At 38.1% G+C, this 27,889-nt stretch overlaps 4 protein-coding genes across 17 annotated transcripts in view; 1 reads left to right on the top strand and 3 right to left on the bottom strand.

Moving 5' to 3' along the window:
- Window positions 1–256: 256 nt before the first annotated feature.
- l2hgdh (L-2-hydroxyglutarate dehydrogenase) lies at window positions 257–10,884 on the bottom strand. Of its 3 annotated transcripts, none has more exons than XM_061697138.1 (10): window positions 10,689–10,884; window positions 7,922–8,037; window positions 7,125–7,276; window positions 6,535–6,666; window positions 5,390–5,552; window positions 5,139–5,173; window positions 4,503–4,670; window positions 3,287–3,444; window positions 2,127–2,258; window positions 257–1,336 (listed from the first exon to the last, which is right to left on the bottom strand). In XM_061697138.1, exons 1-10 carry the CDS (start codon window positions 10,772–10,774, stop codon window positions 1,141–1,143), a joined length of 1,338 nt encoding a protein of 445 aa, XP_061553122.1. In that variant the 5' UTR covers window positions 10,775–10,884; the 3' UTR covers window positions 257–1,140. The 3 variants fall into 3 exon arrangements, with proteins under 3 accessions (XP_061553122.1, XP_061553124.1, XP_061553123.1); XM_061697139.1 differs by having other exon boundaries at window positions 1,243–1,392; XM_061697140.1 differs by lacking the exon at window positions 10,689–10,884 and having other exon boundaries at window positions 7,858–8,005.
- A 119-nt stretch (window positions 10,885–11,003) lies between these two features.
- On the top strand, window positions 11,004–13,711 carry dmac2l (distal membrane arm assembly component 2 like). Its single transcript, XM_061696604.1, has 5 exons — window positions 11,004–11,070; window positions 11,170–11,264; window positions 11,643–11,851; window positions 12,360–12,531; window positions 13,130–13,711. The coding sequence occupies exons 2-5, from the start codon at window positions 11,170–11,172 to the stop codon at window positions 13,242–13,244; spliced, it is 591 nt and encodes a 196-aa protein (XP_061552588.1). The 5' UTR covers window positions 11,004–11,070; the 3' UTR covers window positions 13,245–13,711.
- On the bottom strand, window positions 13,299–26,494 carry cdkl1 (cyclin dependent kinase like 1 (CDC2 related kinase)). Of its 4 annotated transcripts, none has more exons than XM_061696601.1 (12): window positions 26,293–26,494; window positions 25,997–26,224; window positions 25,020–25,121; window positions 22,371–22,590; window positions 21,026–21,147; window positions 18,835–18,907; window positions 18,591–18,681; window positions 17,693–17,893; window positions 16,572–16,654; window positions 16,386–16,442; window positions 15,686–15,862; window positions 13,299–14,582 (listed from the first exon to the last, which is right to left on the bottom strand). In XM_061696601.1, exons 4-12 carry the CDS (start codon window positions 22,536–22,538, stop codon window positions 14,481–14,483), a joined length of 1,074 nt encoding a protein of 357 aa, XP_061552585.1. In that variant the 5' UTR covers window positions 22,539–22,590; window positions 25,020–25,121; window positions 25,997–26,224; window positions 26,293–26,494; the 3' UTR covers window positions 13,299–14,480. The 4 variants fall into 4 exon arrangements, with proteins under 4 accessions (XP_061552585.1, XP_061552587.1, XP_061552584.1 ...); XM_061696603.1 differs by having other exon boundaries at window positions 25,997–26,151; XM_061696600.1 differs by having other exon boundaries at window positions 25,997–26,494.
- An 81-nt stretch (window positions 26,495–26,575) lies between these two features.
- Window positions 26,576–27,889, bottom strand: part of map4k5 (mitogen-activated protein kinase kinase kinase kinase 5) — a 35,939-nt gene continuing 34,625 nt past the window's right edge. For all 9 annotated transcript variants that reach the window (XM_061695960.1, XM_061695962.1, XM_061695963.1 and 6 more), the window contains one exon: window positions 26,576–27,536. In XM_061695960.1, the coding sequence (XP_061551944.1) occupies window positions 27,449–27,536 (88 nt within the window). In that variant the 3' untranslated portion in view covers window positions 26,576–27,448. The remainder of the gene's footprint in view (window positions 27,537–27,889) is intronic.

Genomic DNA, 27,889 nt, shown 5'->3' with positions numbered 1-27,889 from the left:
ATAACACTTATCACTACCTTTGATAGATGGGCTGAACCATGAACTGTACAAATGTATTATACCTCTATTTAGCTGCTATTCATTCAGCCTGTTAAGTGCTCGCGCGCCCCCTAGTGGACAAACAATGTTATTCCCAAAGTCAAAATATAACCATACTTGATAATTAAAAAATAGAAGAGGAACGTGGACTGCTTTTTAGAGCTGTGCAAGTGAACTAACAAAAATATATTTAAAAAAACAAGTCAGATGTACAACCTTTCCCATTGAAAAATGCATCTTTATTGTATAAAAAGACAGTAACAGTCATCAGTCAAAAACATGATGACTTGAGTGTGTGTAAATATGACATGGCAACTTCCTGAGTGGCACGTGACGCTGCAGTGACGCGACACTTGGCAGTCATGATGAAGAAGAGAAAGAAAAACAGAAAGCGTCACTGTAGATGGACGACAAATATATTTTTCTCTCCGAGGGAGGGCCGCCTGAGTCCTCGTCACGTCGAGGACGAAAAATCATCCCAACTAGTTTCATTAAATCGCGTTAAAAATAGATCGATTAAGCATTCCACAAAACAGAACCGCAGTGAAAATCCAACCCTCACCTCTAAAAATAATGCTTTTCATTCAAATAAATCCCACTCTGCACAGCGTGTGTGCGGTCGACAAGCTTGACTTCATTTTAAAAAGGACACAGAAGTGACGACTGCATCTTTCTTTGAAATGACTGGACATCGTCGAGTGGCTTTTCTCCGGGTACTCCCGCATCCCCAAAAATGTACGTTAGCTTCATGAAAGACTCAAAATGGTCCGTAGGCGAGAATGTGAAGTCTTCTTTTGTCTGTGTGCGCTCCGGGACTGGCTGGTGAGGAGTCCAGGGTGTCAGCTGGGATCGACTCCAGCATACCCGCGGACCTAAGGGTTAACTCTTTTCAAAATGTTTTGTTTTTTCTTTGGGTTTTTTTTTTTTTTTTTTGTGCGTGTTTATATTTTTCTAGGACTACCTGTGAAGCATGATGATAACCATAGAAGAGGAAATTGCACTTGCTGACACATCGGAAAGGGTCCGACCGCTCCGAAAACACGATTCAGAGTTGACTCGGAATCACAGGTGTCAAACTCGAGGATCTTAATACGCTCGCGATCAGAGCGCAAAGCGGCCCTCCACCTCGTCGGCGACCATTTCTGCGATGGCGAGCGAGGAGGTGGCGGCGGGCGAGGGAGCGTTGCGCACGTGCAGCACACGGCTGCCCAGGTCGCCCGCGCCGCCGTCGAACACGAAGTCGTCCACCAGGTTGCCGTGGCGGTCCAGCGCCTGCGCTCGCACCCCGGCCGGACCCCTGCGCGGGACCCCAATGATGCCGTGACCGCGACGGATTAAGATGAACATCGGCAGCTGATAATAATCATTCGGCGCATACAAGTTACTTACTGTTCATACGTCCATTTGTTATTTTGCCGCTTTTTAATATACATTTCTATTCGTTTTTTTTCTTCCTATCAATTCTTTCTCCTATTCTCTTTCGTTGTATTCAGTCTCTTGCTTTCTAGTCTCTCTCTTTCCATTCGGTCTCTATGCTCTTCCTACTATCTCTTCCTTTCATCTCGTCTATTTTTGGTTTATAGTCTTTATTCTGTTTTCTATTCTCCCTCTTTCTATTCTCTCTCTTTCAATTTTCTTGTTTTCTCTCTCCATTTTCTCTTCCTTTCTAGTCTCTTGCTTTCTATTCCATTTGGATTGCCTCTCTCTCGATTCTCTCTTGCTGGCAAGTCTCGTCTTCTCTTTCCATTCCCTTTCTATTCTCTCTCACTTTCTATTGTCTCAATCTATTCTCACTCACTGTCGAGTTACTTTTCACTTTTTCTTTCTTTGCTATTCTCTTCCTTTCTCTTCTCCCCACTTGCTTTTTCTCTATTCTCTTGCTTTCCGGTCTCTTTCCTTTCTCGCTTTCGATTCTGTTGCTATTGTCTCTTGCTTTCTAGTCTGTTGTTTTCGATTCTTTCTCTTCTCGCTTTCTATACTCTTGCTTACCATTTTGTCACGATTTCAAATTTCTCTTTCCACACACAAACAGACAAATCTGAGTAGGGGAGTGTCTGTAACAATAAGATATGGTAGGCTAAATTTACCTGAGCACGTCACCGCGAGACAGATCGGGAATGTACTTTTGCAGGAGCTTGACCTGCGCCCCGATGAAGATGCCTCGGTACATCTCGCCGATGCCGTAAGAGATGTTCCTCAACACCAGCTTCTGAAGCCCTCTGACACAGCACAGCACACGTGAAACTCGCTAATATCTTCAGATTAAATGGCACGTTCATAACAACATACACTCGCAATCTCATGAGAGCAGCGCAACAGCCGTATTATACGTTGCAGACCCACTCGCAATAGGTGAAAATGCACGATTTATGATTTATTATTATTATTTTTTAAACACGTGTAACGTGATCAAACCATATCTTTCAAAGACATTGTGACCGTATTTGAACACACACACAAAAATTGCAAGCATAAAATGTATGGAAAATACATATTCAAGTGTTAGTGTGCGCCTTTAAGAGGCGGGGCCCGGTGGGGTGGCATGTGACAACGGCCAGTTTGTATTGGACTGCGTGCGCGTGAGCTGTGGCCGACAGCAGCTCCTGCGTTGAGTGCGCTCATCGTGTTTATGTGCTTTACTGTTCTTCCAGAGTTTGATAACCGTCTGAAGATTGCATCGGTGACTGAGAGAGAGAGAGGGGAAAAAAAAAAAAAAAACAATGCGGTGCAGTTGCGAAAGATGAACCACAATTGTTGGGCAATACTGTAATCAGTCTTTTGTTTTCTCCTGCAATACGTGCAATTATAGTGTTATTGTTCATTCCATTGTTAACTGTACACACAGCACAGTGTGTAGCTGTCATACTATATTAGTCATGACCATACCCAGTCTGTTCATAGCCCTGTATACATACTTGCAGAAATAGACACTCGTGTAGCCTTTTATTTAGACATCATCTCATGCCTTACAGCACACACTGTACACACTGTGCCGTTTAAGCTATTTAATGACTGCTTATGCACTTCTGGTTAGATGCAATCTTGCATTTCGTCGCCGTGTACTTGTGACGCGTCCTGACAATATAATTGAATCTAATCTAATTTAAAAAAAAAAATAGATGAGTTGTGCTTTCTCTTTTATAATTGTTTTGGTGTTTTCATGAATTTTTGCACCAGGTCTTGTACTGGATCACATTGGATTGCACAGGCGGGCGGACGTCATGTTCGGGGTTCTAACGGGGCTGACCTGAAGGCGAGCGCGTCGGCCATGTCTCTCACGTTGACGTCGTAGATCTTGTATCCTTCCCTCTTGAAGGCCAGCACGGCGTTGGGTCCCAGCCAGATGCTGCCGTCCATGCGCGGCGTGAAGTGGACGCCCAGGAAGGGGAAGCGAGGGTCTGGCACCTGGGAAACACACAGTACCAACAATGGAATCCATTTAGCTGAAATAAAATGTTTTATGAAAAAAAATATATGCTTTTTTTCGTAAAATAAAATAATTTCTCAAAAGTACAATAAAACAAAGGGATTTTCTAATAACAAAAATAAACACCTTTAAACTGGTTTGACAGCTTCTCAATCTGCCTAGACGAGGGCTTTGTTTGCATACAAATTCATTTATACGACTTATATTTTTCTAAAAAATAATGGAATACATATATAAATCAATCCTTTTTTAAATTGTATTTCTTTGTCAGAGAAACTGCGTCAAATTACAAATGTGATGTATTCCTTTCACCGTTTCCTCGTATCCAAGTGTAACTGTTAAATAGCCTCCTCTGAATCCGCCTGAAATGTTGCTGAGCCCAATTTTAGTTGATTCTTTTCTCCGTTCTAAATGACTTACAGATGTCCTGCTTGGAAATCCTAAACACACAGACTGATAAAACAATTCCCAGAATTCCTCCTGCCAGTAAGAGGCGATACAGAAAGTATGCACTCTTGTCTTTTTTTTTTTTTTTTTACCCCCACATGGGGCGGGAAAAGTTTGGAATTCTACTCTGACCGATGATGAAAAACATGTGGTCATAAAACATGTTATTATGTAACGTTAAAGGAAGGGGGGAAAAAATGGCTTACGGCATAGGAGTCAAACACAAGGCCCGGGGGCCAGATGCGGCCCGCCACATCATTATATGTGGCCCGCGAAAGCAAATCATGCTCGTCAACTTCCGTGATTTTTGCTAAAATCTGTTCCCAAATTCCAAATTGTCATAATAATAAACAATAATGTTGAGATATTGCATTTTCTGTTAGCAAACCCTTCTTCTACAGTAACTTAAACAATACTTGAACTATTATCCTTATCTTCTGATTTCAAAACTAGTTATCCCTCAATTTGTTGTGTAATGGTAATAATATGATTTGGTGATTAAACATTTCACTGTTCTAACGGCCCTTTGAGGGAAATCATAACAACACTGCGGCCCGAGACAAAAATGAGTTGGACACCCCTGGCTTACGGGATAAATGTTGCCTTTGACCAGGTAGTGTTTCTCCGGCTTGAGGACCAGATAGTCGCCTCGGAAAGGGACGATGCGAGGCTCCCGGCTGCACCCGGAGATCTGCGACAGGCGGTCCGAGTAGAGCCCCCCGCAGGTCAGCACGTAGCGGCAGCGCACCTCATTGCCCTGAGGGACCCCAAACCGTGCATCCGCAAAGTATTCACAATGCTTCACTTTTAGCACATTTTATGTTAGTCTTATTCAGAATTAATCCCCCTCCCCCAACAAAAACATTCTACAGGCAACACCCCATAATGACAATGTGAATGTTTTTGTTTTTTTTACATTTTTGCATGTTTACTAAAATAAATATATATTAAAAAAAAAACAAGAAATCAGAATTTTGCCTTTCATTCATTTCGTGACCACGCTTGTCCCACAAAACCCCAGTACGGTATCTCGAATCATCTTTCCCCATTGAAATTAATCCAAATGCCATTTATCCATTCTTTTTTCATAGTCATTATGGGCTGTGTGTAGAATTTTGAGGAAAAAATAGATCAAATTTGGAATAAAGCTGTAACATAACAAAATGGTGTGTGTGTGTGTGTGGCGCGCTGTGAATAAAGCGCTGTGAATACTTGTGCCTCTCACCTTCTTGTCTTTGATGGCGATTGGATATTTGAGTCCTGAAAAAGACATGACATCATCAGTAGGCATGTGTAGACGCTTCTCACATATACAGTATGAATAGAAGAGCAGATACGCCAGCAACAACGTTTTTGTTATTTTGGTTTTCATGCCGTCCACAGTTTTTGTGCGCTGACAATTTGCCCCCACTAGCTTAGTGTGTTGGAGCATGTCGTAGCTACTTTACTATCTATGCTTCTTCTACTTCTTCTTACCTTCAGTGCCCCCTGCGGGGCTCTCTGCGACCATGGCGATGTCACTGACTTCGTACTGCGTGACCACCTTGCCGCCGGCCTCCTCAAAGTCTTTGCCGTACTGCAGCGCCACCTGCCGCCAGTCCACGATGCCCGTGTTTGGGGAGTTCAGCGCCATGACGCCCTGAACGAGAGAGGCACGTCATCCTCACGCTAAGTAACTTAACTTGAGGCCTCCTCTGTCGAGCAATCAACTGAAGAAAAATAAACGACTCCTCAAGCATTTGTCAACTTATGACAAATAAACACCTCCCCTCAAGCAAATAACAACTCACTCAAGCTACCATCAAGACAAATAAACAAATAAAGGCCCCTCTCAATTAATTATGAATTTAAAAAAAAGAAATAACTCACTTCAGCAAATATTACCCTTCTCAAGCAAACATCAATTTAAGACAATTTATTAAGACAATGCCTCACTCAAATAATCGTTGAGACAAAGTGCTCCCTCAAGCAACCATGAATGTAAGACAAATAAATACTTCCTTCAAATAATCTTAAATTTAGAAAAAATAAACACACCACTTAAGCAAATATTGCCTCCATCAAGCAACCATCAACCTAAGACAAATAATCTTCCCTCCCTCAAAGTGACACAAATCAAAAACGTCCTCAAATAATTAAATGGATCAATCACGTAATCAAGACAAACTCCTCCCTCAGGCCACCATCAATTGAAGTCAAGTGAATTAAAGACAAATAAATCCCTCCTTCTAGTAATCATGAACGTAAGACAAACATCTCCTTAAACAATCATCAATTCATGACAAATAAAGCCCTCCCTCGAGAAAACATCTCCAAAGTCAAATAGACGCGTCCCTCAAGGAACCCTAAACTAAAGACAAATAAGCACCTACCTCAAATAATCTATTTAAGACATATGCCTCCCTCAAGCAATCACCATCATAAGACAAATAAACACCTCCCTCACAAAAAAAAATAAAAAATCAACGCAAGACAAACTCCTCTGCAAATGATCATCAACTTAAGGAAAACGCTTCCCTTTAGCAATCGTCAACTCAAGAATAATAAACGCCTCCATCAAGCAACCATCAATTCGAGACAAAAGAAACCTCTCCCTCAAATAATCAAACCTAACAACTTACCCTGCAGTACGGCTCTCGCTCTCTGATTCCTTTGGCGTCCACGATGCTGAGTCCTGGCACGTTGTTCTTCAGCCCTCGCTCGTATAACGCTTTGAGACGAGGGATTTCCTCCTGTTCCGCTGCCACAATGAGCTGGAACAAAACACAAGCAAGCACACACGATGCACAGACAGTCAAATAGTTGACGAAGGGAAAGGAGTAGAATAGCTAACCCGGTTGGCGTAATGCAGTGATTTTCAAAGTCTGGTATGCAAAAGAATCACTGCCCGACTACAGTTCAGTTGTCTTTAACTTTTGAGCTCAATACAGTTGCATTTTATCTTTAAGAACTTTTGTTTTTACACTTCCATACAATTAATATTTAAGTGCTGTTTTCCTTAATTGAAGTGCGGTATTATGTTCAAACTATGCATAATGTTACAGTAACTTGCAATAATAGGGAATTAGGGAATAAAACCTCTTGCTTTTGATGAGCACTACTACGCTGTATTTTAAAGTTCGTCATGATGATGGTGGTACTTGGAGAGTGACGTGATTGCTTTTTTTTTTGGGTGTTACTTGGTGTAAAGGTTAATCGAGTTCACAAAAACCTTTCCACACTTCTTGTAGGGCAGTCCTTTCTTGTCGCAGTACTCGTAGGCCAGCGCCGCTCCTCGCACGCACAGCCGAGCCTTGAGCGAGCCCGGCGTGTAGTATATGCCGCTGTGGATCACGCCGCTGTTGTGGCCGCTCTGGTGCGTGGCTGGAAAAGAGAGGGGGATGAGAAGGGAAGGGAAAGAAAAGGGGGGGGGAAAAAAAAAAAAAAAAAAAAAACATCATCAGCACTGCTCGGGGCATGAACAAGTAAATAGATGAAGAAAATTAATACATAAACTGATAGACCAATGGAAAATGTAATAGGTTAATAGAATTTCATTTCAATTCATTGAATAAATTGCCCTAAATTAATTTACAGCCATTTAAATTAGGGGTTTTGTTGACTTTTAAAAAGGCATTCTGTCAATAGAATAACATTTGGTAAAATCACTTAATTATGAAATTATAAATTCTATTTCTGTCTTCAAATTTGAGAATACAATTCCCAAGAAATTACAACAAAATTAATTTATTCCCATTTAAATTTTAATTTATTTCTTTTGTTTTTTTACTAAAGCCCACTTTTGTCATTTGTTTTCAATTTAACTTTGGCTAAGTTATTCAAACTAATTAGTAAATTAACACCAGTTTAATTAATTAATTGAATTCATATTTCAATTTGATGCTGTGTCAACCAACCCCCACCACCCGCCCCAACCACGCCAAATAAAAATGAACAAAAATTACCTTCCAACATTTCATATATATATTTTCTTTTTCCAAGAATTCAAAGCCAGACGTTTTCTCTTACAGAGCTCTTTCTCCTTCTCCAGCAGAGTGAAGGTGAGGGCGGGGTGTCGCAGGAAGAGCTCTCGGGCGGTGGCCAAGCCCACGATGCCGGCGCCCACCACGGCCACATCGCAGGTACTAGAAGACCACACACTGATTAGTCTCAATTATTAACAGGGGTGTCCCGATCCGATCTTTGAGATCGGAAATCGGTCCGATGTTAGCACAAAAAAAAAAAAAAAAAAAAAAAAGGATCGGATCAGACTGGATCTAATATCTCACTTCTATCCAGCAGTGCCCGGATAGCATGTGAGCCCACGTGATCACAACAACAGGTTGTTAAGGTGCTAACATAGTAGCAACCAGTAATAGTGAATGTTGCTTTCTTAAAAGTTGTTTATTGACACTCCAGTTGAGGTTCACTGTAAAACTAAGCAGAGATAACAATAGAATAACACCAATTGAATGTTCACATGCATCGCACACTTTCGTTCTTCGTTTTTGTTTCCAAAAATCGCAAACTCCGAGCTAACACACAATGAATGGAAAACACTGAAGAAATAATGAAAATTAGCATCGAACTTGTGACACATATCTCTTAAATTAATGAATATTGGTGCACAAACGTTTTATAAACACACACAAACAGGCAATATAACAATACTCTCTGGCATATTTTCTTCTACTTTCTTTGTTACTGCAAGTGTGTATCTCATTGCGTGCACCACACTGCCCATCAGAGGTCAAGACGTGCACAGCAGTTACTCTCTGTAACCCATTGGTCAATAATAAATGGGTCGGTCATACTACAAAATAAGTAAATTGTGTATGAGTATCGGTCAAAACTCAAGGCTGCAATATTGGTATCTGCTCGTAAGTGCAAAAGTTGGATTGGGACATCCCTAATTATTAATAACTATCCTTATGTACGTACACATTCGGAAGCATGCATGTTGACAAAGAAGTTCAACGTCCCGCTGTGCGCAAAAACGATGACACGGTGACGACCTTTGAAATGAAAAGAGGGGGAACGTCGTGCAACCAAATGCTCATTTAACCCTTACATACTTTTCGGGGCAAATTTGACATTTGGGAGCAATAAAAACAAAAAACTAAATGTTATTTTTATATCCTGGAATTTGATGATATTTCCTAAAGTGAGCCAAAATATACAAAAAGGAAAATATTTTAAAATGTCATTCTTTTGTACAAGCGCCACGAAATGTGTGCATCCTGGTCCTGTCTGGTTTTCCAAGTAGCTTCCTTTGAAACAGGCGTGGGTTTGGTTTGCAAATCAAGCACAGAGGGTTCATGCCATGGAGACCAAATACGAATTTGTCCAGGGTCCAACACTCTTTTTTTTTTTTTTTTTTTTTTTTTTTTTACTGGCAACACTTGACGTTTGCTGCTCATCCCCTCGCCTGCGTCTTCATGCGGACTTACTTAGATAGACGTTTCTATCCAAAAATGAGTTGTGATGAACATTAAAAAAAAAAAAAAAAAAACAGTTTCCCTATAGCGAAAACATTGATTAAGGAACAATCACCCATTTCAGACAGGCTATTAATAGATTTTGAAAAGATCGGTAGTTCATAATTTGAGATTGACAATTATTATGAGGATTTTCTCGTCCCAAGTGACCCGGAACAAACTAAGTGTGTGTGTGTGTGTGTACATGCAAAAGTAACAGTACATAAGGGTTAAATGTGTGCTTGTAAGAGCACACTATTGTGCTTTGGAATCCTCCACAGGAAGTCCCACAATGAAAAGCAGTGGAAAAAAGCCACTGACCAAATTAATATTGTTTTTCACTTCTTTTTTTTCTTTTTTGTTTTTTTTACTCCTTGTTCGAAATAAAAAGTTTAATCAAATACAGTTTTTTTCGGGGAAAACAAATATTTTAAAAAATACAATTGAATTAAGTAGTTTGGAAATACAATATAGTAATATGTACAAAAATTATTTACTACATTTCTATATATAGGTACATCTCAATAAATTAGAATATGGTAGAAAAGTTCACTTATTTCAGTTCACATACATCATATAGCTCTATTAAACACTTGGGAAAATACTTTTTAGAAGGAAAATTAATGCCTTCTTTCTACATTAAAAATCATTGTCATTGTTTCTTGATGGTTTGCTAGGTAATATTCTAGTTTATAGAGATGGTGAATTGTGGGTTTTGATTTGCTGTAAGCTATAACCATAAAAATTATACATATTAAAAAATTAAAAAAAATCAGTGTGTAGTGCATCTTAATCTATAGACTTTCACATTTTGAACTACCTAAATTAAAATGTTGACACCATTCTAATTTATTGTGATGTGCCTGTACATTTTTCAAATTAAATCGCCTGCTCATAAAAGTTTCTGAATCTGAAAACTTGTTTGTCCACGTTGAGTTTAAACACATAACACAGTTCACTACTGTAGTCAGGGGGTGCTATTACATAACCGTCCTGCCCCAAGAGTTTGCACACACAAGTAATGTGAAACACATGCATGCATTCTTCGCTTTCTATTAAAGGCGCATCAAGGCAATAATATATATATATATATATATATTTATATAATATATATTGTCGAATAACCCCCCGAGGAATCAAAGTTATATGCGCTACTTGTTGCAAAATGCCCTTGACAGGGAAAACAATTTGATAAAAAGTTGCTCATTAGGGGAAGTACGTCGTAATTGTACACCAGTCAAATGTCTGCAACTGAAAACAAAGAAGCATGAAAACAGAAAAGGGACTAAATTACAGTGAAAATTGTTTTTTCTTCTTACCTGTGTAAGTGTCTTGTGCAGGTGTCATGTAGCAACTTAGCGCTAGCAGCCTTTAAAGCGGCTCTCGTGCCCGCGATCCGAAACATGGCAACTACTCGTCAGAGGATCATTTTTCACATTGTACACCCAAAAAAAAAAGAAAGCAAAGGACAAAGCTATAAGTGTTTCCAGTGAGCGTCCCGCCTTCTCTTGTCACTGTCATCCTCCCCTCCATGGGTGCCAGTGGCCCCATAAAACACAAAACCCGCCCCAACTCCCGCGAGACCTCCTCATCCGACTGGCAGCCAATGGGAAAGCTCGCTTTCAGTGACGTCACTACGGCGTTAACGTACTTACAACATGGCCGCGGTTGACATATAAACAAACCCGCTCAGCTTAAAGGGTAGGTCACAAAAGTTGGACCATTTTAATTTTTTTTTAATGGAAATTCGGCAGCATAAATATGAAGTTTTAAGATGTATTAAATGTGTTTGTATTGCAGATGAGGCTGCTAGTGAAGGCGGTGCAGTCTGCTATAAAGCAAAGAGAGAGTAGCCGGAGACACTTCTGGGGCTGGCTCAATGCTGTTTTCAATAAGTACTTATATTCGTCATCATTCATATACTGTATTTATGTTAACGTGTCTGTGTTTTTCCATCTCCAGAAGAGGCTCAAATTAGGTATAAGTATGAATAACTCTCTGAACGTGTCAATCAAAAGTATGATGTTCTGGCTGTTGAATGCGTTCAAGCTTGCGTGCTTATAAAAAATTGTGCGAAATGATTTAAGGCACTTGGCCATTGTAAGAAAAAATACAAAAACGGTTATATATTTAATATATTTCTAACTAAAATGTGGTTTGGTATGACGAATCATATTTTCTGATTTTGTGTATATTTTGATAAGATCAGGTTTTAAGAACCAAGCTAAGCAATGATTAAACTTGGAGCTGTCTGTGATGGTTGTTGTTTCCAGGGTGGACTACGAGCGCATCAAGGCTGCGGGTCCCGACCGGGCGGCGTCCGAGTGGTTGCTGAGGTGCGGTGCCAAGGTGCGCTTCCTGGGTTTGGATCGCTGGCACGGAGACTACAACGCGCTACCCACCGGACCTCTGGGACGCTTCAAGATCCAAGCCATCGACGCCACAGACTCCTGCATCATGTACCGAGGCTTCGACCATCTCGGTTTGGGAAATGCTCATACGGTTGAAATCCCGTTTATCGCGGGGGGGGGGTTACATTTCAGACCCCAAATCCGCAATACAGAGTATATACATTTGTTTTCCCGTTTTACCTCTCCCACACGCTGTAAACACATTTAAACTTATTTGCGATACATTTCAATTGAATCAGTTTAGTTTAAATTTTTCTATAGGCGAAGTTTTGAGGTTTAAACTGGGCATAATATTACAGTGGCTTACAATCATTTTAATGTTGGTCATGATGGTGTTACTTGGAAAGTATTTTTTGAAGTTTGACTTGGGTGTTTGAGAACCAACTTTCCAAGTAATTCCGCAATGCCAACGTAATTTAGCAACGAACAGAACCGACTTTGGCGACATTCTCGGAAGATGAGTCGGCACCGGCGGGAGGTGAATGAAGCGCGATATAGCGGGGGCAACAATGTATTTAACATTTGGCGTCCGCCCGCCGGAGAGCCGCTCCCTCACGCCATTGTGTTGCGTTCGCGCAGAAGGTTTGCAGTACGTGGAGGAGGTTAAGCTCAACAAGTGCACGTACATCGAGGACGCGTGCTTGGAGCGACTCAGCTCGCTGGAGAACCTGCAGCGCAGCGTCTTCATGATGGAGGTGGTGTCGTGTGGGAACGTCACGGACAAGGGCCTCGTCGCTCTGCACAAACTCAGGCTGGTCTCTCTCTCTTATTTTAGTAATTATTATTTGCATAAAAAAATATTATTTTTATTCATTTGTATCAAACAATATAAATAATACAAATAACTTAATTGTACAACTAAAATTAGCTATAATTTTAAAACAAGTATTATGGTATTTAGTAATTTTTTGTTATTGTGTTTCATTAGTAATAAAAATGAGTTTAGTAATAAAAAAAAAAAAAAACAGGGAAAAAATCTATTTTAGTATGTAATTTTTGTAAAAATATTTAATAGTTTTAGTACAAAACATATTTTAGTATTTTATTGTATTACAGTAAATGTATTTTGGTATATATAAAAAAATATTTTAATAAAAAATAGTTTTAGTGAAAAAAACTTTCAAAACGTGCATTTCAATAAAGAAAAGCATTATTTGACGAGTATGATATATTATACTTCAACGTGATATATTCTTAAGCTTTGGCGTGATCTTTGCAGCGCTGAACATGTCCGACCGGACCTTTTAGTTCAAGGAATTACAAGTGTCAAGAAGTAGTAGTTCCTGGAAATTTAGGAAGAAAAAGACCGCTTTTAAAATGCTTTTGTTTTCTGTTCCCCCCGCATGCAGGAATCTAGAGTACCTGTTCCTCAGTGACCTGCCCGGTATCAAAGACAAAGAGAACACGGTGGAACGTTTAAAGACGGCACTCCCGCGCCTTGATATCCACCTGGACCTTGACTAAAAAACAAACAACAACAAAGCACTTTATACTGTTGACAATTTATTTAGAGTCAACATTGGTCCTGTTAACTTTACACCACCAAGGCTCCTCTTTATGCTCACCCGCAAACCATGCCTGTGTGCTTCCAGGGCGCTATTTTAGGTCCACAGCTTGTTTGTCATTCTGGCGATGGATTGATATTTAGCTGCTTCGTGTATCTGTTTGTCAGGTTGAATAAACAATCATCCAAAAGCATGCATTATATAGCATCATTGAAGACTCTAAATTGTCCTTTGGTGTGACCGTGCGAATGGTTGGTTTTCGAACTGTGCTCTGTGATTGGCCAGAGATCAGTCCAGGGTGTGCCCCGCCTCTCACCCAAAGTCAGCTGGGATGGTAAAGCCACTCTTTCGTTAGCCTAATAGCATAATTGCCAAAGTCATTTTGAAATGATTTCAGGGGAAGACAAATAAAAACATTCAACAGTGTCCAGTTGCCACGTTTCTATCTTTGCGGATTACTGTGACCTGGATGACTGACAATCTACACAGACAAAGAAAAAACTTTTTTTTTACTATGTACATTGGTATTTTTTGAAATGATATTGTTGCTCCAGTAGTAATTATTTGCAGATTTTCGCCTGGTCCCTACCCCGGTGTTGTTTTTGGGGGAAGGAAGGATGGAACAGATGAATGGCATTTCCGTTCATTCCAATGGGAAAAGATAATTTGAGATGTGAGTGTTTTGCGTTGCGAGCATGGTCACTAAACGTTTTACACTTGTATCTCAAGGCACCACTGTGTTAGGTCAACGATTTCCGGTCTCAACACTGCCCCTCCGCCACTGGTTCCTTGTGGTACTGAAACGTTTGATTCGAAGCCTTTAAACGGGGCACTCAAATTTTGACGATTAATTTAGCGTTTCTACAACGAGACTGCTGCAACGTCCGTAGCACCGACGTGAGAATCGTCACGACTTATTGTAAATATTGTCGTGCTGATGTCAATAAATATCATTGAGGTAAAAAAAAATGGGGTGTCCTACTTGACTTGCGGTACAGAAGATTTGGCAAAACCTTCCATGTCATTTACGAGCGGAGCGTCACGTTGCTCCTTGTCCTCTGTCATCTAGCTAGCTAATGCTTGAAAATAAGAATAATATGATGATGAAAAGATACAGACAAGTGTCAGTCACTAAGCTCCAGCACATGCTTCACTTCCTGAGTCTCGCTGATGCACCTGTAGATGTTTGTAGTTTTTAGATGTTGGGCAGGTGATAGTTGAACTTGCTGAGGTTGTGGTAGTACTTCTTGGTGTCCAGAACAGGGAGGATGCTGCTGCCCGTCAGCTGAGGCAAACACTGACGCACCACAAGCGATAACAGCATCAACGTCAGCAGTTCATATGCTCATGAAGAAATATTGCAGGAGAGGTAGTAATGTCGGACGTCATGTCAAGGCTTGATATTCACATTGCTTAAGAATACATTTACATGATATTTCCACAGTATATTTTATTTGAGTAAAACATTTCAACATTAGATTTCAGTTAAAACGTTTTGTAGTTTTATTTCATTGGAAAAAAGTAAAATAGTAATTTCTTAGTGAAACAATTGTTTGAGTAAAATGTTTTATTTTGGTGAGAAGTTATATTTTTGTTATTTCTTCTAGTAAAAAATATTTTTGTAATTTTGATTTTAAGTTAAATATTTTCTGTGACAAATGTTTTAGTAATATTTGTTTCATTTATATTAGTAAAAGAAGATTGAGGTTTTGTCGTTGGTAAAAAAAATAAAATAAATAAAAAAAAAGTACGGCTTAGTAAAAATCCTTTTGTAATTTTTATTTTATTTAAACGTTTTGTTGTAGTATTTTGTATTTTATTGAATTTGAATTATTGAAAAAAAAATAGAATCATTAGCTGTGTGTTGAGCTAAGGTTGATATTTGTGAATTTACTTCATAAAACTCTGACTGTGGCTTGTGTTACTTTCCAGTCATGTCCTTTGTACCCTCGAGGAATTTGGTGATTTACCAAATGTATCAGCTGTACATACTCAGTAAGGTTTCTTTATCTGCTAAGAACCTAATTGACCCAATGGTAGTTATTGCTGCGGCACTATACTGACCTCTTAAAAAAAACAAAAACAAAAAATTTTATTGACAAAAGTAAAATTATTTTTTGCAATAACACAAACGTGTATGTTAAGTCATTAAAAATGTAATCTGGTTAAAAAAAAACAAAAAAAAAAAACATTTTTTTATTTTATTTTAGTACAAAAATATTTGTCATTTTTATTTTATTAGCATCAAAGTACAGTATTGGATTTCAGTAATATTTGAAATGTTTTAATACAAATGAATAACATTTGATTTGAGTAATATTTTTGAAAAGAAATTTTGGTCAAATATATAGTATGTTAGCAGTATTTCTTTTTTTCCTTTTCGTGAAGCGCACGACTCACCCCGGCGGGTAGATGTTTGCGCGGCACGCGGGTCCTCCTGTTGCCGTGGCGATCGTGCACCGTGATGGCCTGTTTAGCGTTGGGCTGGTGGTTCTTGTGTCTCAGGCTGTCAAAGTAAGGATGGTGCAGCAGCTGCTCGCACGGAAGACGCTCGCTCGGGTTCATATGAAGACAAGCCTGACGACAACATTAACGATAATCACTAGTAGGATTATTACGTTTGGGTAAAATGGGCTTCCATTTGTATTGCGCTTTCCTTCCATCAAGGTATTCAAAGCACTTGTCTCCTCATTCACCCATTGATGACGAAGCATCAGGAGCAACTGGGGGTTCACTATCTTGCTCAAGGACACTTCGACATGGTCACGGTAAACTCAAACTTAACATGGCAATAAACAGCTCGGAGCCTCTTTTTTTGTTTGTTTGTTTTCTGTCTCGTATCTCGAAAAACTCAAGTCGGCTCACTCGAAGCAAACCTCTGACTTCTCTTTACAGGGTCTTTTAAATTATATTCAACTAGGTTTTTAGAGAAAATCAAATATTAAACAAATAAATAAATAAAGACAATGTGAACACCTATATGTTTTGTTTTAATTAAAAAATACATAAATGATACAAAAGTATGTCAAATACATAGCAAAAATAAATAAATTAAATCACTCAATCAAATCCATCCATTTCGTGCTAACGCTGTCATTACCTTCATGAGACTGAGCGTTTGGTGGGAGAGGTTTGGATATTTCAGCTCCAAAGGTTCCTAACAGGGAGACAAAAAAAAAAAAAAGCAAGGGCAGAGATAAAGTACAGTGTGTCTTAACCTCTCACTGGACACTTTATTAGGTACACGTGCACAATCCGATGAGATGAGATTTTGTGTGGCTCTGACCATCTCTTGAGGTTCAGGAATGGAGAGGCCGTGGAAGAATTGATTGGTGCTGAAAACTTGCTGGTGGCGCGAGATCAGATCTCCTGCAACATATTCAGATATATTACACATTAAGAACAAAAATGATCTTTTCATCCAGGGGGAAAAGATTCCATTTGATTCATATTTGGGTTTTTATTTAAAAACAAATGTATCCAGTAATATTTTGTTGCACTTAAGAAAAATATATCTATTTTAGTGATTATTTATTATAACTGTAATTTATTAAATTAGGTTTAATTTTTGTCGCGTTTGTATTTGATTTTCATGGAACAATGTGTTTATCCTTTTTCAATGTGTCTGTTTCAGAAAAACAACTGAGTAGTAGTTTTATTTTTGTTTTAGTAAAAAATATAATTTGGTATGCTATTTTAGTGAATGTTTTTAATTTATTAAAGAATGTTTGTATTTTAGTAATACATTTTAAATTATATAGTACTGTAGTATAGTATGTAGTACTTATATTTTAATTAAAAACTTTTACTATTCTTTGTCTTGATTGAATATATGTTTTAGTATTCTTTATTTCAAGTAAATTATTAGATTTACAGGTTATAGTGAAAATATGTATTTAGTTTTTTTTAAATTTGTATTTAGTTTTTTAATTTGTATTTAGTTTTTTTTTTTACAGTATGTAATTTTACTATATTTTTAAAATATTTTTCTTTCATTTGGTTAAAATGTATTTTGCAAGTAATTGTAGGTAAGTCAAAATATTTTGAAATATTTGCATTTAGTTTTAGTAAAGAACTAGTTTTAGTAAACAATTGTATTTGAATAAATTATATTTTGTAAGATTTTGTAAATCTATTTTTATTTCAGGAAATTATTAGTTTAACACAAATTTATTTAAGACATACATTTTTACTGTACCTAAGAAAATATTTGAGTACAAATGCTTTTTAAAAGTATTTATTTTAGTAAAAAAGAATTTTCATTTCATTTTAGTATTAAAATTGCATTCATTTCATTTTAGTAAAACATATACTTGAATAATTAGTGAATATGACAAAATATTTTTTTATGTAAAATTTTTTTTATCCCCCCCTCCCTTTGGAAAGTGATATTGCAGCGCAGCTGACCGAGGGTCTTGCGGATCAGGTAGAGCTGGTCCATGTCGGACTTGCCGGGCCACAGGGGGGCGCCAGAGAGGAGCTCGGCGAAGACGCAGCCGACGGCCCACAAGTCCACGGGGGGGCCGTACTGCGTGTCTCCCACCAGCAGCTCCGGGGCGCGATACCAGCGCGTCGCCACGTAGTCCGTGTAGTAGTCACACGGCCCCGCTTAAAAAGAAAAGAAAATATAAAGTGAAACAAAATAATAATAATGCAAAAGTGACTTTTAATCAAAATAGGTATTCAAAATGTTTTTTTTTTACAATTATTTTTAAATGTGGATGTGAAATTGTTTTTTTTAAATTTTATTTTATAATTCACAATATAACAAATAACTAAATGAACGAAAAAATGTAAAATATTTATTTTGAATAACAAAGTTGTAACTTTATTATTTATAATTCAAATTCACATGAGGAAATGTGAAATTGCCAGTTTTACATTTTGTTATTTTATGAATTACAATCAATTAATCAGTTGATTAAATGAAGACAAAAAATACATTTAATTTTTTCTTTACCTTATTGTGGAATGTGTGTGACAAATGGTTAATGTGCAAACATTTGCAGTCGATTTGTAATTATTTTTTTAAATCAAATATTTGGAATAAAATAATTGTTCAGTGCATGTATAAAATTGTTAATTGTACAAATCTTTCTACAAATAGATTATTTTCTACAAACCCATTATTTAAAGAGATAATGAAGAAAGAAAAAAAAATCGATTTTATTTAACCAGTTTTGGGACATATCTGGTCAATATAATCCAACCGATATTGCAGGCCAGACTTTTAAAAAATTGAGCTGGCCTGCGCCTGCATGAGAGCGAAACGACAGCGGCGTCCATTTTTCATCTCCGTGCTTACTGAGAATCCTGGCGAAGCCGAAGTCACAGAGTTTGATGACGTGCTGTTTGGTGATGAGAATGTTCTCGGGCTTCACGTCTCTGTGGATACACTGCCGTGGAAGCAGCATGGGGGCGCCCGGGGGTCAGCGGGCGGCGTGTTTTGTGCCGCCGGGGGAAAAGGAATGCTTGTTAAAAAGGAGAGGAAACAAAGGAGGAGAGCGGCAGGAGGAGGAAGAGGACGTGTGAAAGCGGGCTGGGCTTACGTTGTGTTTGTGGCAAAAGTTGACAGCCTGAAGCGTCTGCCACGTGATGCTCTTCACCAAATGCTCAGGAACACTGCACACAACAACAACAAACACTTTAAGCGTCACCGGTCGTACAGTGCTGCGCTCAAGTCTTAGTACGAGTCGATATAAAAAGTCTACACGCCCCGTGCTCAAGTGCCAGATTTTTGTGATATTAAAAAAAATAAATAAGAGACCAAGATCATTTCAAAAGGTTTTTCACCATAAATGTGGTCGAAGACCTGTATAACTCAATTTAAAAAAAAGAATAATAATAATCTTTGAGAGTGGAAGTAAAAATAAACCATGTGGGCATAGCCAATTATTACTGCATATGGGGCTGTGTTCAGAATTGAGTCAAGTTGCAGGGAATTATGAACAGTTCCAAATTGCAGTCATCCCCCCCAAAAATGTCAGGAAAAGCCTACGAGAACAGCTGAACTTCATTTCGGGTAAATCCCCGGCACTTCAAATGGTTCCAGGAATGCGTTGACTCCCGTTTAACATACTGCGTTTGAATGTGAATGGTTGATTCTGAACACTTATAATAGGGTGTGAAAGTCCAGTGGATATAAAAAATAATATTAATTCTACACACCCCTGTTCAAATACAGGTACTCTATAGCAGTCATTTTATTTTATGTATATTTGTTTTGTTTTTATATTTCAAACAGTTTCTTAAATTATAGAACAATATTTTTTATTTCAGTAACAAAATATTTGGGTATTTTATTTTAGAAACAAATATTGGTTATAATTGACTTATTTCTTTATCTTATTTTGGTAGAAATGTATTATATTTATTTTCGTATGTTAATCTAATTAAAATATGACATTTTGGTGAGATTTTCTATTTTAGAAAAAACATGTTTTTGTGTAGTTTAATTTGAGTAAAATATTAAGTTCAGGTTATGTTATTTTAGTAAAAATATCTTGTTGTAGTAGTTTTTTACTATTCATCTATGAATGTTATATTTGTTCCTTTTATTTTTGTAAAGATCTATTGGAACCTATTCAATTTTTTTTGAAAAATGTATTGCAGTCAAAATTTCATTTTATTATCATGCTATATTTTAGTAGTTCTCTTTGTTTTCGTAAATAAAGTGGCAGCAAAGCGACGACTGCCAGAAGATCACAGCGCCCAATCAGAGAGCTACAATATCCCGCTCACAGTCGTTACGAGTTGGGATTGCTGCGAGACGCTGTGATGCCTCCGCCGCCATGGTTTACCGAATAATATCGATTTACTGCCACGCTCCGCGCGCAGCTGTGTTGGCTCATGGGCCGCCATCTTTCATCGTCGCCACAGAAACGCCTACCACGTGACTCACGATTCATAACAAAAAGTCCCAAAAAGGTGGCAGGGAGCGTCGCTGCGAACATTCTCGGCGGGGCGGGTTAGTTTCCCCGGAGACTGGCAACACAAAGTTGGGAAACATACAGTATGTCACGGGGAGATAATCCAATGTACACAGCGCCGCACCGCCGTGCTGCTGTCTTGGGACATCACAAGAAAAATAATCGCCATGCTACGAAAATTAAAGAAAGAAAAAAAAAAAAAAAAAACCTGAATTGTAAGAGAATAAACTTGTACTATTGCGACAATTATTGTTATTATTTTTAAACAATACAAAAACTAAGTTTTAATATTGGAATAACAAGAGAAAAATGGTTGCAATTGAAAAAATAAAGAAACTGGACGGATGGAAGTTGTCTTATGGTTACAAAGTAAAATATTTCAAAGTGACGTGAAGAATATTCTATGAAAATAAATTGTTATATCATCAGAAAACCTGTTGATATACGACTTGGAATATTACGAGAAAAACATGATCACAATTATACGAAAATATAATAAGAAAAACTGGATTTCTACAAGAATAAAGTTGTAAAATTCAGAGAAAAATGATTCAAATTATACCAAAATAAACTTTTAATATTACCAGAAAAATGCAATTATATGAAAATAAAATAAAAGTCTGAATTGTATTTAAATCAATTTGTAATATGAGAATGTTTTGTTTTTTTACGTTTATACGAAAATAAAATTGGACTGCTATGAGAAAAATGGTCGCAATTTATAGTAAAGGAAATGGTGTTGTGTCGCCATCTGATGACATCAGGAAAAGTAAAGTGGGGCTTGGTCGGGCGTGGGGTGCGCGACGCTCACCCTCGGGGGTGTCGGTCCAGCTCGTGGAGCACCGTGTGGTCGCAGTACTCGAACACCAGGTGAAGTTTCCTCTTGCGGCGAAACACTTCGATAAGATTCACCAGGTTGCCGTGTTTCAGTTGCTGCGCACGCGCACACAGAGTAGAGTGAGTGAGAGTCCAGTAGTAAGACATTCACCTTCCTACCACTAAATCCGAAGTGTTAATAGGCGGACATAAATCTGGTGTCGCCCCCGGCAACCGCCCCCACCCGTCCCGGGTCCTGTCGCATTTATGAGCTGCCACTCCCACCCGCCGCCGCATGACTAATTAAGCAGAGCGGCTGATACTTTGACTCAATACGAGGCGGCGGCGAGCGGCCATGGCTTCAAGTTGGAGAGCTTAACTGTGATTGGAAGTCACGCTTACATCGCACTCGAATGTACAGTATTTTAAATTCATGATACAATAATATAAAGGTTATTAGTATTTAATAAACAACGGCGAATAAATGAATGCTTTACCAAGATCCTGTGAAAAGGGTTTCTTTTTCATGAAGCTAATAATAATGATCCCTATTATTCATAGTCTTCTTATTACGATTATAAACTAATTCACTGATTACCACTAAAATAATTTGTAAAAACATTGACTTTCATTTCCATAATTTTGACTTTTCTTTCAATATTTCCAAAATATTTCAATTTCAAATGCAGTACTTTATATTTTAAGCTCGTGATCCTTTTTGATTCCGCAATATACCATTTCTAAAAGACTGGCAATAAAAGTCAGAAATTGCACTTTTATTTTAGAGATTTCAATAGCTATTCAATTTATCTCAATATTTCCAATGTATTAAATATTTCCAATTTGAAGTGAATTAGCTTTTTAATGAAACTATGATTAATGACTCAAAATACTAACCCTGCCAACAAAAACATTTGAGACAAAACTTTGCAGTTTCACAGCGATCATTTGGATTTGTTTTCCTTTACACTGCCGATTTAAGTCATTTTCTTTTCAAATACGCTACTCAGCATCATCCATTTAGGAATCTACCAAGCTCATGTTACTAAAATACTGGCAAATAACACATTTTACAGCCCGTCAAAACTTGGCATCATTTGGATGTCTTCCATCTACTTTCTTGAGAAATTAACATCTCATAATAAGACTTAAAAAATGTGATAAAACGACAGCAAATTTGATTTTGTTTCCCGTTTTCCTAGCCGAAAATCTCTCTCTCGGTACATCAGCACTTAAGATAAGAAATTTCGAACGAGATGTCACTGGATTGTACCTGGCGACATGTTGTTAGATGTGAAATGCGATGCCAAAAGATGATTGTGAAATAAAATGAGGTTGACCTTGAGCATCCTGATCTCCCTGAGCGCGATCTTCCTGATGGTGGGGTCGTCCTCAGACTCTGCAAACTTCTTGATGGCGACGATCTGTCCCGAGTCTCTGTTGCGACATTTGAAGACCACGCCGTACGAACCCTCGCCGATCTTGCCCATCTTCTCGTACTTTTCCATCCTTGGCCGCGACGCATCAGCAGAAAGAAAGAAAGAAAAAAACGGAAGAAAGCTAGGACACAGAGGAAGACAATTTATTACGTATACCTACACTGTATACAGTGAAAAAAAGTAATTTACAAAAGTCATAAATTTACAAAAATCTCATTTGAATATTTCTGAAAGGGGAACAAAACCTTTTCATCATGAAAATCAAGTTGTAATGTCATTCAAAAAAAAAAAAAAAAAAAAAAAAAATCCCACTTTTGTGAATGTCGTACTAGAAAATAGTTGTGATTTTCACAAAAAATAAAGTTGGAATATTATGTGAGGTGACATTTTGAAAAGCAAATATTAGGAGAAAGTACAATTGAAACCATGTATTTACATACACTATTTAAAAAGACTTCCCCCCCCCCCTCAGTCTGCCATGAAATGGGACTGAAGTTTTCCTGTTTTAGGCCAATTAGGATCACCAAAATAACTTCTGTTTGCTAAAAGCCAGAATGAGGATTTTTTTCAATTTATTTTTAGACAATTTTTCATTACTTTCTTTAACGTGAGAAGGTTACATGCATTTCATTCGTATTTGACACCGTTGCCTTGAAACTGTTTGACGTTTTGGATATCCTTCCACAATCTTCTCAAAATAGGCTGCAATTTGTGTCCAATTCTCCTGACAGAACTGGTGCAACTGAGCCAAGTTTGTAGGCCACCTTGTTCGCACGTGCCTTTTCAGGTCTGCTCATAGATTTTCAATAGGATTGAGACCAGGGCTCTGCGATGGCCACTCCAAAACATTGACTCTGTTATCCTGAAGTCACTTTGTAACCAGTTTGGAAGTATGCTTTGGGTTGTTGCCCGTTTGGAAGACCCATTTGCAGCCAAGCTTAAACTTCCTGGCTGAGGTCTTGAGATGTTCTTTCCTCATGATGCCATCCATTTTGTGAAGTGCACCAATCCCTCCTGTGGCAAAACAACCGCCAACATGATGCTGCCACCCCCGTAATTTCAAAGGCAGCCAAAAACAGATGAACGTGGCACTTTCTGACATCTGGAAATTACACCAAAGGATGAACCAGGCCGATGTAAGTCCACACTTTTCTTCCTGATATCTTGGCTGATTTATTTTGTGTTTCCGATGTAGCATAAAGAAGCAGCGTGTTTCAGGTGTGCCTTCAAATGCATCTACAGGTGTTATTTAAAAGGTATAGTAATCTTCCATCCATTTTCAACACTGCTTATCCTGGTTAGGGGCGCCGGAGCCTATCCCAGCTGACTTCGGGCAAAAGGCAGACTACACCCTGAACTGGTCGCCAGTCAGTCACAGGGCGCATATAGACACGGACAACCATTCGCACTCACATTCACACCGTCACGGAGTGGGAACTGAACCCACGGTGCCCGCACCAAAGTCAGGCGAGTGGCCCACTACACCATCAGTGACCCGCATGGTAATCTTACTGTATGTAAACTTCTCACTTTGAAGCAAGTAATGAAAAGCGGTCAAAACAATTCTTGTCATTATTCTGGCATTCAGCAAATAGAAATAATTTTGGTAATCCTCATTGACATATCACAGGAAAAGTTCATTCTGATTTGATCTCAGACTGAGGGAAAAAAAAAAAAAAAAAGCCTACATCTTTTTAGTGTAGGTAAGTATCAGGTTTCAACTGTAAATAAATAAGATTGTAAACAACGAGAAAAGGTAAACAATTTATAAAAACAAAACAAATAAAAGTCACACTCACAAAAACAAAATTGTAGAACTACACGAAACCCATGCTAATTTTTCAAATCAAGATGTAATACCATGTGAAACAAGTTGTAATTTCACAACAATAAAGTTGAAGATTACGACAAAAAGTAATTACACAAAAACAAAAATCTATTACGTGAAAAGGTCGCAAATTTAGGAAAATAGTTAAATTACTAAAAAAAAAGTCTGAATTTTATGAAAATAACGGTGGAATATTACAAGCAAAAAGGCTGACTTAAAAAAAAAAACTTGTCTAAAAATTCAAATTTACACAAATCAAAAGGTCAGACTGAAGAAAAACTTAGCATTACAAGAAAATAGGTGTAATTTTACAGAAAGTACGATTGTAACAAGTTGTGATGTTACTTGGAAAAGTTACTTAAAGATGTCACATGACAAGAAATGAGGAATTTCATGAAAATAAAGTTGGAATAGGACAAGATAAGTCGCAATTTTTCTTTCAATAATACGAGGAAACAAGTCGTTTTGTTACCCAAATAGGGTTGAAAAATGAGAAAAGTTGGAATTTTACAAAATCATTACATTAAAAAAAAAAAAAAACTAAAAGTAGTAAAGTTCAAGAGTCAGGTTACATAAAATACATGATCAAAGTGAAATACTGCAAGTACTAAAACATGTCTCTTGAGGAGGTGCAAAAAACAATCTCAGGGTGTCAACCAACAAGCAGCACCACTGGTAAACAAAGTCACCAACAAAACAATATAATGATGAAGACCCCTTACTTTTGGAGGTGATGAAGAAGAAAAAAAAAAAAAATCTCCTGAGATGTTTTGTCGCAGAGAAACTCAAGAGGCTTCCTCCTCTCTGAGGCTCAGATGTGACGTCTGGAGGAAAAAGCCCCCAACTCACATCACACACATGCGCACACACCTTTACAAGACCAATATCCACTCACATCTTCACAATAAAATACAGTGCCATTGCACATTTAAAGTCACTAAAATTGCTCCAAGTTGGGAGAATTACTGTTGGCGCCTCCACTACTACTAAAATGGCACTAAAAACTAGACTGACATTATTTACCATGTATCAAGCGAAGAATAGTGTCCAGGAAACAAATGCTATTACATACAGTTGATGGAACAATAATAAAGTGACAGCAATGACCGGGTCTAAATTCACAAAATTGTGTCCAATGAAAATGATCCACCACGGGACAAGGGGTGTTCTAAGGTTCACGGCATTAAAATGTACCGTATGCCAAATGAAGATGGATGTCTACCCACAGGAGTAGGGCTATTAACAGTGTAAACTTTATTTTAACTTACGTGTCAAATTAAGACTGGTGAAAAGGGTTATTAGTGTTCGCTAGATTTGAATTGATCACGTCAAATGATCGACCAGGGGAAAATGGGTATTACTGGGCATACATATGTCTAACGAATATGATCAGCAAGGGGGTTATTATACGATTCTAATGTACCATGGTCAATGAAAATTGACCAGGGAAAAATGTGGATTAGTGTAAGATTTTAATTCAATTTGATTTTAATGATCAAACAGAGTAAAAGTAGTTTTACACGGTATACTAGATTTTAATTTACAATGTGCCAAATGAATATGCCAAAGCCAGTATTATGCCACAAGGCTCAAGTGACAACTTTAACTAGATTTACATTATTTACCACGTCAAACGTATATGACTATCCAGTATATGGTATGGTAAAAAAGCGACCCAAATTTTTTTATTGAAATTTACCATGTGTCAAATGAAGACGATAGTCGTGGGGACAAAGGGTACATTGTGTCACGTCTACTTGTGCCTAGTGGAGCCCCTTGTCTTTTACTTTGAAGGTGATGGCGCTGCCCTTCCCGTCATCGCCCTTGACACACCCAACTTGACATCGTCCTGATCTATGAGCCAGTCACCATAGCAACATCGAGGGAGGGGAAAAGAAGGGACTCAGTGGATTTGTCTGCCTGAAAGCTGGAACAATGAACATTTAAAAGCAGTTAGAGACAAAACAACAAATAAACTCATCAACTACACTGTACCTTTTATGTCCTGGTAGTAGGACCTTCCTGTTTGGAGGAGGTTCATTTGTGAATATTCCAAAAGGTTCTGTCACACCGAGACTAATTAGTGCTGCCCGGGAGCATCGGCAGAAGAGTGGCAGTCTAAGCAGGGGAATTAACGTCAACTAATACTCACGTCCACCTTAACACGCCACACACACACACACACACACACACACACAACAGCATGTTGACCACAGCTTTTTTTTTTTTTTCTTTAATTAAAAAAAAAAACAAAACAAAAAAACAACAAAAACAGCACATCCAGCGACACTTTTCCTGGTAAAAGGATTCAAACATTGGTTCTTTTTGTTGTGAGAGGTTTCAACATCCAAACACACCCACACAGACCATGTTAACAACAGCTCTTTTTTTAATTAAAAAAACAGCATAGGTTAAAACATTTTGCAAAGGGAATGCAAAGATGTCAACAGAAGCGTGCGTCGTCCCTCATGTTCTGGTTTTAAATTACAAAAACAAGGAAAAATGTACAAAAGTGCTTACACGGTGCAAATAAGTAGTTATATGTCTATAAAAGATTAAAAGGAGAGGGGAGGGGGGGGGGGAAACACACATTTGTACATTACGTTCAAGGTGTAAAAAGGATGGATGTGACTATGTTACAATGCAAGAAGCACCCAAAAGCTGCTCGGAAGGCTGCTGGTTATTAGGTAGTCCGACATACCAGAGGTTAATATTAATGATAATAATAAATATTGCTTAAATAACCCGCATGTGGCTCAGGTGTTTGTGTCTCGAGTCGGACTGCAGATGCTCCGAGCCAGCCTCGGGGAGCTTAAAGTCTCCCAAAAAGATAATCACCAGCTTTTAATGGCACTTATGATACCCACAAATAAGCGGATGTAAAATGTACAGGGGGGAGAGAGAGAGAGAGAGAGAGAGATATATATATATATATATATATATAGATAGATATATAGATATATCTCTATATATATATATAAAAAAGTTCTTATTTGTGAACTTCTGTTGCGTTTGGGCGTTCCTCACCGGCTCCTCGTGAGTCCAAAGAGCTGAGCAGCCTGTCAACGAATACAGAACGTGTGGCGACAGAAAGTTCCTCCTGTGTCAAAAGAACCCAAAACTAAATGCTACTCTGGTTCCACCTGGTGGATCAGTAACTGTTCTCGTGACCCGCCAGGATGTAGAGGTTGCTCAGCGCCGTCGGGTTGTCTGTGGGCCGGCTCTCCAGAACCACCACTCTGACGGGAGGGGGAGGGGGGAATAAATGAAATAAATAAATAAAATGGTTAGAATGCAAAGAGTGGAACCTAGTCGAACGCAACTACTAAACAAGGAACCAGGTCCCAAGAATTTACAGAGCATACAGTGCAAAAAGACAAAATCTTACCATGTGAATTTATCTTACTTCTGGTGAAAACATCTTACTGTACTTATTTTAAGACAGTTTTGACTTTATTAAAATGAATTACATTTTTTAAGCAAGACAAAAAAAGATGTTTAAATATACAATACCTTATTTTAATCCTGTCCAGATTTTTGTTTCTTGATTTTAATATTTGTTTACTTGTTTTGAGAATGTCATTTTTTTCAG

The sequence above is a fragment of the Phycodurus eques genome, chromosome 14, assembly GCF_024500275.1.
Source record: "Phycodurus eques isolate BA_2022a chromosome 14, UOR_Pequ_1.1, whole genome shotgun sequence".
NCBI lineage: Eukaryota > Metazoa > Chordata > Actinopteri > Syngnathiformes > Syngnathidae > Phycodurus > Phycodurus eques.
The sequence above is the reverse complement of the archived record's forward strand: the minus strand, read 5'-3'. Positions and strand labels throughout refer to the sequence as shown.